We start from the raw sequence: 14,830 nt of genomic DNA, 5'->3' as shown, positions 1-14,830 counted from the left end.
TTAGTGGCTGAGATAGGGGGCGATACAGAGTGCTTGAGTCGGCACGCTCCTTTGCTTCAAATTTTAACCATCGTGTGCAACGTCACGGCAAGTCTGTAGAAGAGTATGCGGCCAGATTGAAGATGTTGTATGACAAAGGGCATCCACACCGTGACAGACGAACCCGTGACGATGACCTGGTGCGCCAGTTTTTAGATGGTCTCCTAGATCAGGATGCACATTTCGAGGTCGAGTTCAACAAAGAGCCTACCAGCATTGAAGATGCTGTCTTCTATGCAGTGTCCTTCCTGCAGATAATGAAAAGCACTCATAAGGACGGTTGGAAGCAGCGCCGACCTACTAGGAGAGCTACTGAATGCACGATGTTCGAAGATAAGCAACAAAGCAATATTGCTGAGCCTCATACCAGCCCGTACAAAAACAGTACAAGCCCACTGACACGCGTAGGCCAAACATGGCTGGGCAGCATCGGGCAACTGAAACAACGAGCGAACGCCAGGACAACCTCATGGAGGAAATCCTTAAAAGGTTAGAGTCCCTCGAGGCAGGGACATCCGAAATTTATCCCCGGCGAAAAAGGGAGGTCAAGTGCTTTAAGTGTCACGAAAAGGGTCACTACGCCCGAGAGTGCACAGATCCCAAGCAAGCTGCTCCAGGTAAGGTGGTCGAGTTTACCGAGGCACGGCGGAAGGCAGACAACCATTTAAACGGACAGGGACCAGCCCTTGCGGCCAAAGGGAGGTCCAATTAGAGAGCTGCGAAGGACATACAATTAAACTGGAAAATCAACATGTCCAGAGCCAGATTAGCGAAGCCCCGTCTACTGAAAATGTCCAAAGGCCAAGGAAGATGGTTGAGGGCGTCTACGTACAGGGGAAAGTGAATGGTCATCCGATAACGATTACTGCGGATACAGGTGCTTTGCGTACCATCATATCGACGAGGGCATTCAATCAGTTGCAGACCGCGTTGCGACCACAATTGGACCGTTCAGCCCGACTTGTTGGTGCAAATAGTGCACCAATTAAGGACGCAGGCGAAGCGACCATGGATCTCGAACTTGGCCCACTGCTGCTGGCTGAGCATAGCAGATATAGAAGACGAAGCGCTGCTGGGGTACGACATTCTAAAGGGTAGAGATGGAGTACCAGCAGACATCTTGTTGAGCAGCAACAAGATTCTTCTTGATGGGCTGGAGATACGTCTGTTCCAGGTGGGCAAATCCAATAGGGCTAGACGCGTGACCATAGCAAAGAACATGACGCTTCCTGGTTTGGCTGAAGCAGTTGTGAGCGTGTTTGTAGAGCGCTTCATAGAAGATGACAATCAACTCTAACTTTCTAGCTGAACCTGCCCAACAATTCTTAGACAAGTACGCTCTTCGAATGACAGCAACGTTGGTCGATATGAACAAATCACCAATGTAGTGTATGATTATTAAATCCTTTTGCTACGGAAGTCACGCTTCGACAAAACACCGAAATCGGTAGAGCAGAAAGAATAGAGCGTATTGTAAGCGTAATTGCCACAGAAGAATGCGCTGAAGACAAAGGAAACCACGAAGCTTGCATTTTGAATAAGGACAGTATTAATCAGAGTGCTGGATGCATTGCGATCGAGTCGAGATATACACAGCGGCAAGTGAAGGTGTCGGAAGCTCCGAAGATGAGACACACAGCTGGGTTGTGTTGTAGCGGTAGTCCCTTGCGTGGAACGAAAGCCTGTTTGCATATTGGGCGAGATAACGAACACAAACAAAGTGTTACGGGCGATACAAGCGTCAATTATAACATGGGTTAAAGTCATCGGTACGCGATACATTGGAAGTTGCGGCGAGGACAGCGATTGAGACTATAGACGATGTTGTTTTGACGGAACCACCAGACGATCCACTTCAGCGCCAGAGAACGTGGAACCTCTAGGGCAACCAGTAGGCGATCCAGTGAAGAGGACCTTTCGTTTAAGTTGTTTTAGGGAACCTGCAACTACACAGAAGCAATGAACAGATTTAAATGTCATGGTGTACAGAACACATAAAACAATTAATGCAGTCTATGGGAGCGCATTGATGACAACTACTTGACTTCAAGTGAATATCCCAATATCAGTTAATTAATATTTTTGTTCACTATAATCTTGTGTGTATTTAACAGAATGGCAGTGATATTATTGCAAGAACTAAATTAGTTGGAATGTCTTTCTTTAATTTGTGCGGCTATCTTATAACATTAATTCTACGGAAGCTCGTTATTGACAGTTATACCGTGACATTCTGGAACATTACGTTTTAGTGGAACTTACTTAAATGTGTATTGGCTACAGGAGTTTAGCCAAATTGTGTGGGGGATAATGATATGAACTGGGATTTTATCAAATGTTTTACCTTTTTTGTAAATACGTGTCCTGACATTATCATTCCAATAGTCAGTGCATTTAAACAAACATAACAAGTAAGCATATGCGAATGTATTTGACTTTTCACAGATCCCATTACATATAAATCTAATCATGTTTGTTACTTGCCACTTTAGCCAGAAATGTGTTAATCGTTCTTTCTAGTTTAAGTTGACATGTAGACTGTCTGTTCCGAGACGCACTTTCACCTCGAGTATTTACTATATAAGTGCATTGTCCATACCTTAAAGCACGGCATTTAATGAATTAATATATATATTATGTATCCATATGTATTTCACGATGGTCTTCGAACTTATACTTATTATTCGTGTTTTTTACTAGAAACCGGCATGTGTTTCTCCACTGTCTGCCATCTTGGAATGTTGACTTGTGGGTAATTTTGCATAGAACACACTGCGGTGTATACATAAACTTTACCTGTTCTATATTTAAGCATTAGGTAAGAAAGCTGCACTATTTTTAGCAGATGTAAGGTTAATATTTAGTTCATATAGTGTGTTTAAAATTCTTTAGTCATTTAAAGTCTATTTTCCGATTTTTTAAATGTTAAGCGTGCGAGCGTTCCATAATTGGTCACGGCAGTTATTGTTGCCCGTTTTCGGTCACACAGTGATCAATTTCTGGTCACAAGTGGAACGCCGCGGCTATATAAAGTGACCAAATTTTGGTCACAGGATTCATTCTAGTTCTAATCTTTATAGAGGTAACATCTATCACGTTTTTCTTTAAAAAGTAAATTTAACATTAACAATAGTGACATTGGTATTGGGCCATTGAATTTGAGATTTAAATAATAACTTATGAACACAAAGTTCTTTGAATTATTGAGACATTCAACTAATTATTTTAATTTAAACAACCTTAATATATTTAGAGGAGCGTCATTGAATCTTTGACATTCATTACTATTATTTGACTACGCTTCTTTGTCAAGACTGTTAAGTCCGATGAATATCAAGTTTTATTGAACGTATCGGAAGTTAGCATTTTTGTATATCAGTACACAGTTATAACCGTTTATTGTGAATAAACCCATTTAACATTTTGTACCGGAATTACGTTATGAATTTATAGTACCACTGAACGCAACAGTATCATTGATATTTTAATTGAAACGGGAAGACAAGCGGGTGCTATGTGTTCTTCTATTAGAGCCAAACCTTGTTTTTGTTGTGTTTTATTTATCAAATGATTGTGATCTTGAAAATAGCAAAACGTATCACCAATAATAATGCTCCTCCGCCTGAAGTTCGCTATTAAGAATAGCTTTGACAAACATTATGATTCATTATAGTTTCAATATGTTTTTATTGTTACACTCACTTAATTTAGTATTATATACTTTGATTACTGACGCCTATCTAAATAGAAAATTATGTCTTATTTAAGCCAGTTTTCTGGTGTAAGATTTTATGTGAGAGAAAATTAATATTGACTTTTAGCCTCTAGACCTGTTGGTTTCCAAATGAAAATTGGGATTTTGCTGTTACTTATGTTTTCTTCATTTTATTGTTTCAAGAAAAAAGAAAAGCATGTATGTTTTCCTGACAAACATGAAACTTTTGATAAATTAAATTTATTGTGTGATATCATCTATAAGTGTTGAAATCATAAAATCTATATTTATAATTACAACGTTTTGTTTATAAATGTATTAAAGACCTGGTGTCCACTTCGGCATGCCTTTAAATGGGTACATGACTTTCATTCCAGTTTTATCGCTGTGCGTGCCTTGTGTTGTGCTGTCGAATGTTTGTAGATCCTGTATTGACACTTTTGCTCATTACGTCTATGACCCTTCTTACCAATAATAATATTGCAAGCATGTATCTGTTGATGCAACTAAATTCTGAATGTCTTTTCAATAAGTATGTCCACACTCGCATTTGTTTCTCTATGACGTCGGAAATCTATATCTGTCGAGCCAATTTGACATATGATATAATATATGAACAATTATGGCATTTGCAGAATGCAAATTAGCCCACTTTGATTTATACATTTGCAGCATTTATTTCTCAAACTCTAAATTTATTATTTTACGAAACGAGAAATATCTGTCAAACATTTCAAATAGTCTTGTATACGTTTCAGCATGTCAATTTCGAACAAATGAAAGTTGAAAAGGTAACGGTATGAGTATCAAATACACACCCACAATACACATCTAACAAATCAAATTATAGATTTATTATGAAGATGTTCACAAGAAATATTTATTACAGAGAGTCTGCAAATTGCTATGAAAATGTTAAAACCAATACCTCAGCCCATGTGTTATTACAGGTCATGTTCATTTTAACGTCATTATGATTCTCATATGCTTGATACTTTTACATGACCCTAAATGTTCTATACATTTTTGTCGCCGGTGTTGCCAGAATGTGTATACAATTGAAACCAACTGGGAATAGCATAAAACAGGATTTAGACTTCGTTTCATGGCATTTACAAAGTGCAGTCTATTTTTGCCTTGCAAACGCTATCTTCGTAATGACAAAGTGTCGGGAGCGCTTCGATGATGTTTACCCGGCAGATTCCGTATTATTAGTTTGTTTAAACGCGCATAAAATCGATTTATAGCACACTAGATAATGAAACCGCATTAACACACAAACATGATAAAAGTCTTTATCAGTCGGATACAGTGTCAATTTAAAGCGTAATGAACTTTCTATAAATTTCTTAACTTGTTTTCAGCAAACGATGGTGTCATTCAAATTGTGAGTAAAAATGTAAATTCAAATACATGAAGCAGCAACATAAGCATCAGTTGTAGCCGCAGAAGTAGCAGCATTACTACAGCAAGTCATTTTAAAACTTAAAATCCCCACTGTGGGAGCGTTCTTTAGATCTCCGCCAAAGACACCAAGTACTGGTTCTAGGCCCAGGAAACGGACTCGAGAGCGTTTCAATAAGCCTGAGGCTTTCGATGCAATCGAGCTAAAATAAATAGGTTTAAACTAAACTAAACCTTAAAATATTGTCTACGATTTAAAAAATCATTAATATAGACTACGCGTTTTCTCCGCTGTTTATATGATCTATAAATATAATCACATGTCGTAAATAGATTATTTTGACAGAGCATGCACTATATATTCTCTAAGTGTCTTCTGGGAAAATTATGCCATCTCAGTCTACAAACGACAGGAATAAAATTGCATTATGTCGCCTTGAAAAATGATGTTAGTTATTCGGTCGCATTGTAAAATGATGTACCTGATTTGATTCGACAGCAGATTCGTCATGATGACGTAAACACAAACAAGGATCAATATCAATGGTATATGATATAGTCACCGGCATATAACGAGGAAACATCTTGCACGTATGAAAATACATGTGTTAGTTATCTTACGTTTGGTTATATTACACTGATCTGCAAAAGTTACTCAATAGATATTTCCACACTTTTCCCTCGCTTTACAAAATGGAAGAAAATGCATATGTCACAAAACTTGCATGACAACAGTTTCAATTAAAGAATCTTATTGATCTCAATCAGTAATAAATGTGTTTGTCTGATAACAAACATTTTTGTACATAATTGTGACGGTTATTGTAATATTCTGTTCACGAAACATCACATTTGAGTTGCATAAAAACGCTTATAAAATTACTTTCTCAAATGTGCATTTTGATCCATTTTATGTTTTGAGACACAGTAATTACATTGCCAGTCACGGGGTCGTGGTTTCATAAGTTCTTGTCGGTAGATATAAATATATTGGCTATTCACAAGAAGGGAAACCTGTCCATACTTCATTTAATGTTCATGCAAATTTTAATCGAACAATATTTAAATAAATACCTGGACTGCCATCATGCGAAACAGGATTATAATTACTGCTGAATTCCCTTAGTAATCTAGCGTTTGTTTATTATACTACACCCGCCTTTTTATGCCCCCGGATCGAATGATCGGGGGTATTTTTTTTTGGCCTGTCTGTATGTCTGTCTGTCATTGTATGTGTCTGTCTATCTTTCAACGTATGTGTGTCTGTCCCAAAACTTTAACATTGTTCATAACTTTTGCAATATAAAAGAAAGCAACTTGATATATGACACGCATTTATATCTCATGGCGCTGCACGTTTTGAGTGGTGAAAGGTCAAGGTCATCTTTCAAGGTCAAAAGTCAAATATATGACTTCAAAGCGGCGCAGTAGGGAGCATTGTGTTTCTGACATACATATCTATTGTAAAATATCTTTTTGTTGAAGTTTTAATCGATAAAAGTGTTTATGAAGTGTTGTCGCGAAAAGGTATAATTTCATCACGTATGCAAATATAACCACCATTATTCGACTATAATTTGTGTCGTAACATTGCTGTTGTTTATTTTGGAAACACTATCTTAATTTCGACAAAGAAATGTGGTTTTTTTATGCGATTCTATAAAATTCATCAAGCGGGCTTTGTATTTTTGGTTTAAGTGCATTGTTTATGTATTGTCTTATACGCAAAGGCAATTTAAATATTAAATAAAGCTTTAAGCTAACCAATTCAACTTCAATCGTAAGGAAATAGTCATGTTTGACTCCTTTTCGGAGATTTTCTTGTGTTTGGGAATGCATACATGATACGGTACATAGCATTTATATAAATATTATGGTAAAGTCAGTAGCAAATGGAGCTGCGGTCTACGGCAGCTATCGTTCAAATGTTCAACTCATTTGAAATCGTTTAAATAAATGCCAATCTTAAAATGATTTGGAAGTTACACATACCGAAATGACCCCTCTACATATTTTAATAAATTGTCTGGCAGTATAGGCAAAGAGTAAGTAATGTTCATGATATCTAACTGCCGGCAACAATAATCAGTGAAATGTTAAATTAATAACCAATGAAACATCCATAAAATGATATATTGAATGCGATTATTATAAGGCATAGACTGATTAAAATAATTTTAGAATGATTGGGCAAACATCTGACCTCTACAGTGTTCAGAAGGTTTCACTGTAGCAATATAAGGAGAGAAACACGACCCCTGGTGGCCACGTTTTTCAACGGACAGGATCCATTTATTGAACTCAGCAGGGATATTATTATTTCAAATGTTCAAATCAAGATTTCATGATTATTGGGATAAATGTGACTAAACAAACTTGTACTGTAACTTGATCTGCAGGCATAGTTTAGGACTCCACAAAAACCAGATTCAAACTCCGTCCAGATATCATTTGACTATATTTTCTCAATAAATTTCATAACGATTGGGCAATACAAATGACCCCCAGTGTTTAAAAGGTAAATTGACAACAAATTGCAATCATTTGTTGGGGAATAAAAACATAGGAGAGTAAAAATGGTAATAAAATGTGTAAGCGAGATGATTTTATAAGATGCATTAAATGTTTTAAAATTATACAAACACAATATCAACTCACTATTATAGATGTCGTGTACCGGCCAAGATAATTTGTTCGATCTTTTCGACAGAAAAGCAGAAAATGCTCCAACATAAACTATTTTAGTTGTTCACTTTTAGGCATAGATTCAACAGGAAATAGTTTGTAAATAAAAGCTATTTCATAACCAAAAACTCAGCAACATACAGATGCATTAGCCTTTAAACATACACGCAGTTAATTTACACTTGTCTTCTTAGTTTGGTAAACTGTTTTAACATTTGTTGTTAGTTTGGCTGAATTGTGTCAAAAGTGTGAGTAAGTAACAAGTTAAACCTCAAACAACCCTCATACTATAACAAAATACCTTGTCAATTTACTTGAACGCAACTTAAATAGCCTTTGCCTTCGAATTATGCAACTGCATTCCAAACCATCAATACAGCATCGGTCGGGCAACGTTTTGTTTTGCTTGCAAATACATAAACAATATTTTGCGATTTATGGTTATTTTGTTACAAAACTACAAAACTCGTTTCTTTGAGACATTCTTTCGCCTCTTCCGCGTACAGTGTGGTGAATAGCACTGTTATCTTTTTAGCAACCCTTTAAGTTAATTACAGATTGTTTAATTAATTGTATAAAAGTCTCTTCGTAAATAAGACTCGTCTCTACGTCACTTTGACAAAATTGTAATATTCCATTATGACAAACTTGTGAAGGACATGCAGAGAAAGTCAACAAAATATCAAACACGTAAACAAGCAACCTAATGATGTTTAGTGTTGAAGTGTATGATATTTGTTTCAATGTCGTTGTTGTGTAAGCGTATTTGATATACTAACTTTAAAAGTTTTAGAACATTTATATTTATATCAACTTTCTGGCTGTAAGGTAAAATTAACTTCTTATTTAAGCTTTTAATTGGCTTATTAAATGTATCGTTTGAGCGTTTTTATAAATCCACCCTAATTCACTTGTGTTCATTGGCAATTCGTACCGTGCAAAATGCTGAAGATATGGCAATAAAGTATGCTGATTTTTGCAGTGTTTTATGTATGATTGCCTAGATAAGCATTTTGCTCTCAAATAGTTTAATAAACGTATTCGTTAATTACGTTTCATATGCGTGTTCATATTTATCATATTTCTTGGTCTTTGAAAATCTCAAAACTAATACGCTTCATATTGTGTTACATTATTGTTTTAGATATGTAATATAAGTGATCATAAAGTAATACTCCATTAATTATTCGTAAATATTAACGCATATAATATCATAATACTTTGGCAATTGAACAAAGATATACGACATATATCTCACATATATTCACCAGTCATTAGAAGTCTTCGACAAAGTAATAAGACGTGTTACTAGCGCTGACAGCTTCGCAAGACTGGAAATATGACAATATTTAGGATAACACGCGAACACGAACAACTGCATCTACAAAGCACGAGTCAAAATGTTTAAAATATAAAATACACACAAAGTAACACTTTAGCTACACCGGCAGAAGAGGATCATTTTACATCCTGCATTTAATTTATATCACTAATATCAACAATGTTAGACTCCAGTACTATCTTATTATTATTATAAAGAATCGAAGTATAAAACCGATTAAATGCAGCTCCAAACTGCAGTCTTAGCCATTACGAGTTGTTCACCACAAACGTGTTTGAAAAAAATAACTTTAACCGTATAGTATCAAAATTTAAATCAAGAGTTAAACGGAACGACTGCAATGTAAAATCAAGTTTACTTCTCAATGGTTTGATCAGCCCTTTTAAATCAACTAATTTGTGTTCTGTCCCACAAATGAACTAGGACATTTGGATAGCGAAAATATAAAATGGAAACCACATTGTATTTTTTTAGAAAAAAATACAAGAGACAAAACAAGCAAATATCTACATCTCGTATTGTATTAACATGTGTAATTATTACGCAACTTTTAACACACAAATCCGTTGTTAAAATCATAATTACATTAAATTAATTAAGTTAATTGGTATACACTTTTGTGCATGCAAAAGTAATAAAAACAACGTCGTTGCGTCTCTCAGGGGGATTTCGAACAAAGACACATCATGTGCCATAGTTTTAAAACTGTTAATATTTGTCTACGACCCAAACACATGTTTAAAATATCATTATTCGGCTATGTTTTCCATACATTTAAAAGCAATAATTCATAACGATCGCAAGAGTTTTGAAACTGTCAGAAAATGTCAACAATTGCAAGACATTTAAAACTGCGAAACGTATTTGTATTTTGAGAATTCTTCAACACTTTACTGTAAAACGATTCCGATATAATGTTATTATATTAATTATAATCAACAATTGATATTTCAGATAAATAAGCAAATTGATTGTATTGAGCTGTTTTACAATTCAATTCTGTTGGTAATTCGATCCTGTATAAGTTGTACGGATGACGAAACAAGCACGAGTATCTGTATTTAATTTAATTGTTATTAATCCGATCAATGCAACTTAACAAATATCATCAATTCAGCAACTTTTTATGATCGTTATTTTCGCAAAGTTCACTCTTTTCAAAATAACGGTATTGATATATTTTTTACTACTACATGGTAAATAAATGTTTATTGCAATAACACAAATGGTTGGACCGACCTACTCACAAAAGTCGATAAAATTAAGCACGTAATTTGCCCGATGATTTTATTATGTGTTCACCTGTTAAATTATTGGCGTGGACAAGAAAGACCAAGTCGTGCAATTGTAACTGAATTAATGAAATGTAAAATACACTCAACAGAAACTGGTGTGCATTATTTCATAGAAAAAAACACAAGAGAACTAAATATATATATGAACTCGTGAACATACATAAAATATATTCTCTGTAACTAAGCTATTAAGTTAACTCGTGCAAGAATGTTTATGCAAATGACTAGTGATACGTCGTAAAATGTTATTTGCAAAATGACTTGACTAAAAATAGGGGAACAACTGACATGCCCAGAACGTTCGACGTTTTATAGCCAAATATATTATCAATCTGGCATCGTTTTAAGTGAACTTATATTTATTGTCTTTGGCGACTGACGCAAATTCGATTTTGAAAAACTTGCAACATTTGTTGTTAAAGGTCTAACATTGAAAATTGAGAGAGGGTTAAAGAAGTTATTTACTTAATTCGGGCAACGCAATACATCAATGTTCAATTGACTACACGTTTGTATTGCTTTGCGATATAAGTTCATGTCTACAGTGCACTGTTTGACGAATTTCATTTGTGTTCAGTGTGACATGAGTTTGCTTTACAATGGATGATACTTATTGACTCTTAACTGACAAAATACCTTTTTGCGTTATAAATGATAATTAAGTGCTATTTGCCTGGTGTGCCGAACGAAAAAGGCTTCGGTTTCATGGAATCTTGAAATACTTGTGATCGTGTATATGCATGTATATACGAACATCATTCGTCATACCGACAGAAAACATGGAAAATGTATTATGTAAACACAATAAAACTTCTTCGGATATGATACATAGTTACTAAAAGGTATTTGTATCATTACAATTGCATATATAATCTGTATTTGCATATTTGTTTTCTCAGGTTACGAATCATTATTTCTCTTTTAGGAGGGCATGGAAAAAGAATTCGGCAAACAAAGTTTCGTTTTACTAATAGAAAATACGTATGAGCAATGCTCTCAACGCGAACTTATTCAGTTTTTTGCAAGATTCAAATTATTTACGGATAGAACCACCCAAAAACATTAACTAAATGCGTTAAAAGGTGATATCCAAACTATATTTCGTACTCACATTTAACACCTAAGGTGTGTTAATGAATAATTGCTTAGCAATATTGAGCACAAACATTGAGAAACGATGACAATATTCTATTAGACTTGCCGACATACTGTTTAATTAGCAAACTCGTTTAGCTAGAAAAAGAAATATGCAACAAAGAGAGACCGTGAATTGTTGTTTTGAAACTATCACTAATTGTCTGCGATCGCATAAATTTCAATTATTGCCTTCTCGTTCAATGCGTCATTGATCTCGAGCATACGTTTGCTTTGTCGCAAGTGATTAATTCCTAATGTGTTTGATATGTCGTTCCGCAAATGAAGCCATAATATGAGGTTTTATGAAGTAAGAGAATGCACTCTCTCCGTCCATTAACTTCAGATAAAAGTATAAAAATTGTATATCTTTAAAATAAAACGAGTGAAATACCATACCCTAGCCGATCACATAATGTTAGCTATTTCACGTGTCACCAGATTGATGAGGTAAACACAAACATAACATTGATATCAATGTTAAATGATATGATCACTGTCAGGTAACGGAAATTTAAAATAAAATGCCAGCACACAAATTATTATAGACAACGACATGAGTATTAATGAGTTTATGATGTACTTGCAATGTTCAGTAGTGCAATGTACTTGCAATGTTCAGTAGTGCAATGTACTTGCAATGCTCAGTAGTGCAATGTCTTTAATCGCTCATTAATATGCCTTTATACGAAAAACAAAAAAGAGGTGTGTGCAGATCTCAATCAAATTAAGCTCACACAACGTAAGTTATTTCCTATATTAACACATGTTCAAATGGTGTGTAAAATGTTTGACAAAGTCTTGTTAATTTCAATCATTTGAGGAAGTAATAACGTTACCAGTCTCATTACACAAAAACTAATTATTTTTTATTTAGCATTAACATTTCACGACGACGATAACTACACAGATAAACGTACATACATGTAATATGTTTAGGGTTTGCCTAATGGCAAACCTCATGCAGAAAGTCAGCTGTAAAGGATTGTTCGACGAACGAACAGGGGCGTAGCTGGGCATACGCAAATACGCACGTGCGTACGCTGTTTGGAAAAAATACAAAATTAAAGTGGACGAAAAATGCAATAAAATGTGATGCCTAACCCGGGTTAAGCATATTTTCTGTGCGAGATATGTGTTTTCATATCGAAAACACTTAAACTGTCTTAAAGTGTTTTTTTCCACTTCATAGACTGTGCATGATTAACCATTTTCGAGGTCACGTTTCTTTTGGTGGTGACTATACATAACATTATTATCGACTGCGCTTTATCGTTGTTTTCTACTTTGTATCCGAATGGAGTGTTTACGAAGCTGGCGATTTTAAGAATGGCTGCTAATTTGATTTTGCCCTCGTACAGAGATGTTTTCGACGGAAATTCAGACTAGCAAACAACCAGTATAGATACAATTCAATTGTTGACTGTTGACTGGAGCAATGTTCATTTGTATAAGTTCTCTGTTACACGGTGTAGATGCATATCGGTGGCCTTTCTGTCAAAATACTGCCTCTCTGTTCATTCTTTGCTGCATCTCTGTCATAAACAAGAAAAATGGATGGTCGTAATTCACAAAACAGGTTAGAAAATATGAAATTAAAATCCGTAAACACATTTGTGCATAAAAAGAGGTGGTCCATGAGTTGAAGCATATATCCAGCTACAGGTTCACACTATTCCGCAGGTCCAAACACTTATCACAAACTCTATCGAAGATGGAATGACGATCGCGCATACATGTCACTTTGATGACTTTTTAACATAGCATTTCCGTTAAATGTAAAATATCTAATGTCATTGATATCATCTTTATAATCAAATCTTTACGTTCAATGTACGCTTATTAGCAATTTTACTTAAAAAATGCCTAAAATCGCTCTCGTTGTGGCACGGAAAGCCTCTCGATCAGCTCACTTATGTGGCACGGAAAACCGTGTGTTAGGTAGGTTAAACCTTAGTGTCCTCTGTGCATGCAAATTCATGAAATTAAAAATCTGTTCCAAATTATCATAAGTTTGTAAAATACTGAGGTATGACAGTTTCAAATATATTTTCTATGTTTCGGCAAAGGTTTAAACCATCAGAAACGCGTTACTATAACTTGCATAATCAGAAATGTACGTACATTCAGAGATAGATCTACGTTTGTCAAATAAATTATTCATGAATGTTACCACTACTACTACTAATAATAATAATAATAAAAATACACATGCGTTTAAACGGTCAATGATTATATACAAATTAAGTATATGAAAATCAGCAATTAACACACATTAATCGATTTAATGGTGTTTATGTTTTGACGATACAGTGATAATATATGGTTTAATAAACTAAACCGTGAGACAAATTTGAAAAATAATGCGATGTCATTACTCTTAATATAAATCCGAACATTTAGTGTTCTTCCCAATCAAGAGGCACAGACTATACAAACGCTTTTGTTATAGTTTTATGAAATATGCCGTACGTATATCCCGATTCAATGACGTGACACGTTTTCTTTTTAGATTGAAGGTGAGCGAATTAACAGACGATCATGTTCAAGAGATTTCCAGCCGGACCTTGAGGTTGACGATGTTACATTTGCCAGGGAGTTTAGAAGGTGGAAGGCGAAGTGGCAGATTTCTTCTCCTGAACCATTCAAAACCCTCGAGTCGGCGCTTATCCCCGTTACGGAAAACTCCTACCCCAATGTTCAAAGATGTCTTCTCGTTCTGCTGTGCATGCCAGTATCGACAACAACAGCGGAGAGGTATTTTTCTACAATGAGAAGGGTGAAGACATACCTCCGTAGCACCATGGGAATGGAGCGCATGCCTTGTCTTGCACTGTTGAATATACACCGAGAGCGAGATATCGATCTGGAAGAGGTCGTTGACGTATTTGCCAGACGAAAGGAGCTCCTTTTTGCCCTTTTATTTTGTGTGTAATGTAGTGCATATAATACAGGAGACCTGGCATTAATTAGAACGTATGAAGTTTACGTGTATTGTTTTTAAAAGTATTTTGCTTAAGGTAGAGAACACAAGACGAGATGTAAGTGACTATAGTTATCGAGTAAATATGATAGACATAGTTGCTATCTAAACGATGGATATTTTGCTTTATTTTGTCTCTTTTATTTGTGTTTAAACAATACAAATTAAGCTTTAGTTACTTTTATCCAAAAGTGGTATGTCCTATTTTATACCATACCATATCATGGTTTTAT

General features: G+C 35.2%; 1 protein-coding gene across 1 annotated transcript; it reads left to right on the top strand.

Moving 5' to 3' along the window:
• Nucleotides 1–12,563: 12,563 nt before the first annotated feature.
• On the top strand, nucleotides 12,564–14,549 carry LOC127859595 (52 kDa repressor of the inhibitor of the protein kinase-like). Its single transcript, XM_052397093.1, has 2 exons — nucleotides 12,564–12,584; nucleotides 14,127–14,549. Exons 1-2 carry the CDS (start codon nucleotides 12,564–12,566, stop codon nucleotides 14,547–14,549), a joined length of 444 nt encoding a protein of 147 aa, XP_052253053.1.
• The last annotated feature ends 281 nt before the right edge of the window (nucleotides 14,550–14,830 follow it).

The sequence above is a fragment of the Dreissena polymorpha genome, chromosome 15 (assembly GCF_020536995.1).
Source record: "Dreissena polymorpha isolate Duluth1 chromosome 15, UMN_Dpol_1.0, whole genome shotgun sequence".
In the NCBI taxonomy this organism is placed as follows: Eukaryota; Metazoa; Mollusca; class Bivalvia; order Myida; family Dreissenidae; genus Dreissena; species Dreissena polymorpha.
The sequence above is the reverse complement of the archived record's forward strand: the minus strand, read 5'-3'. Positions and strand labels throughout refer to the sequence as shown.

Excerpts from the sequence above, each read along its gene's own strand:
- LOC127859595 (XM_052397093.1), top strand. The coding sequence starts at position 12,564 with ATGGCAAACCTCATGCAGAAA. Across the intron at positions 12,585-14,126 it reads TGGCAAACCTCATGCAGAAA|ATTGAAGGTGAGCGAATTAA; the intron begins GTCAGCTGTAAA and ends TTTTCTTTTTAG.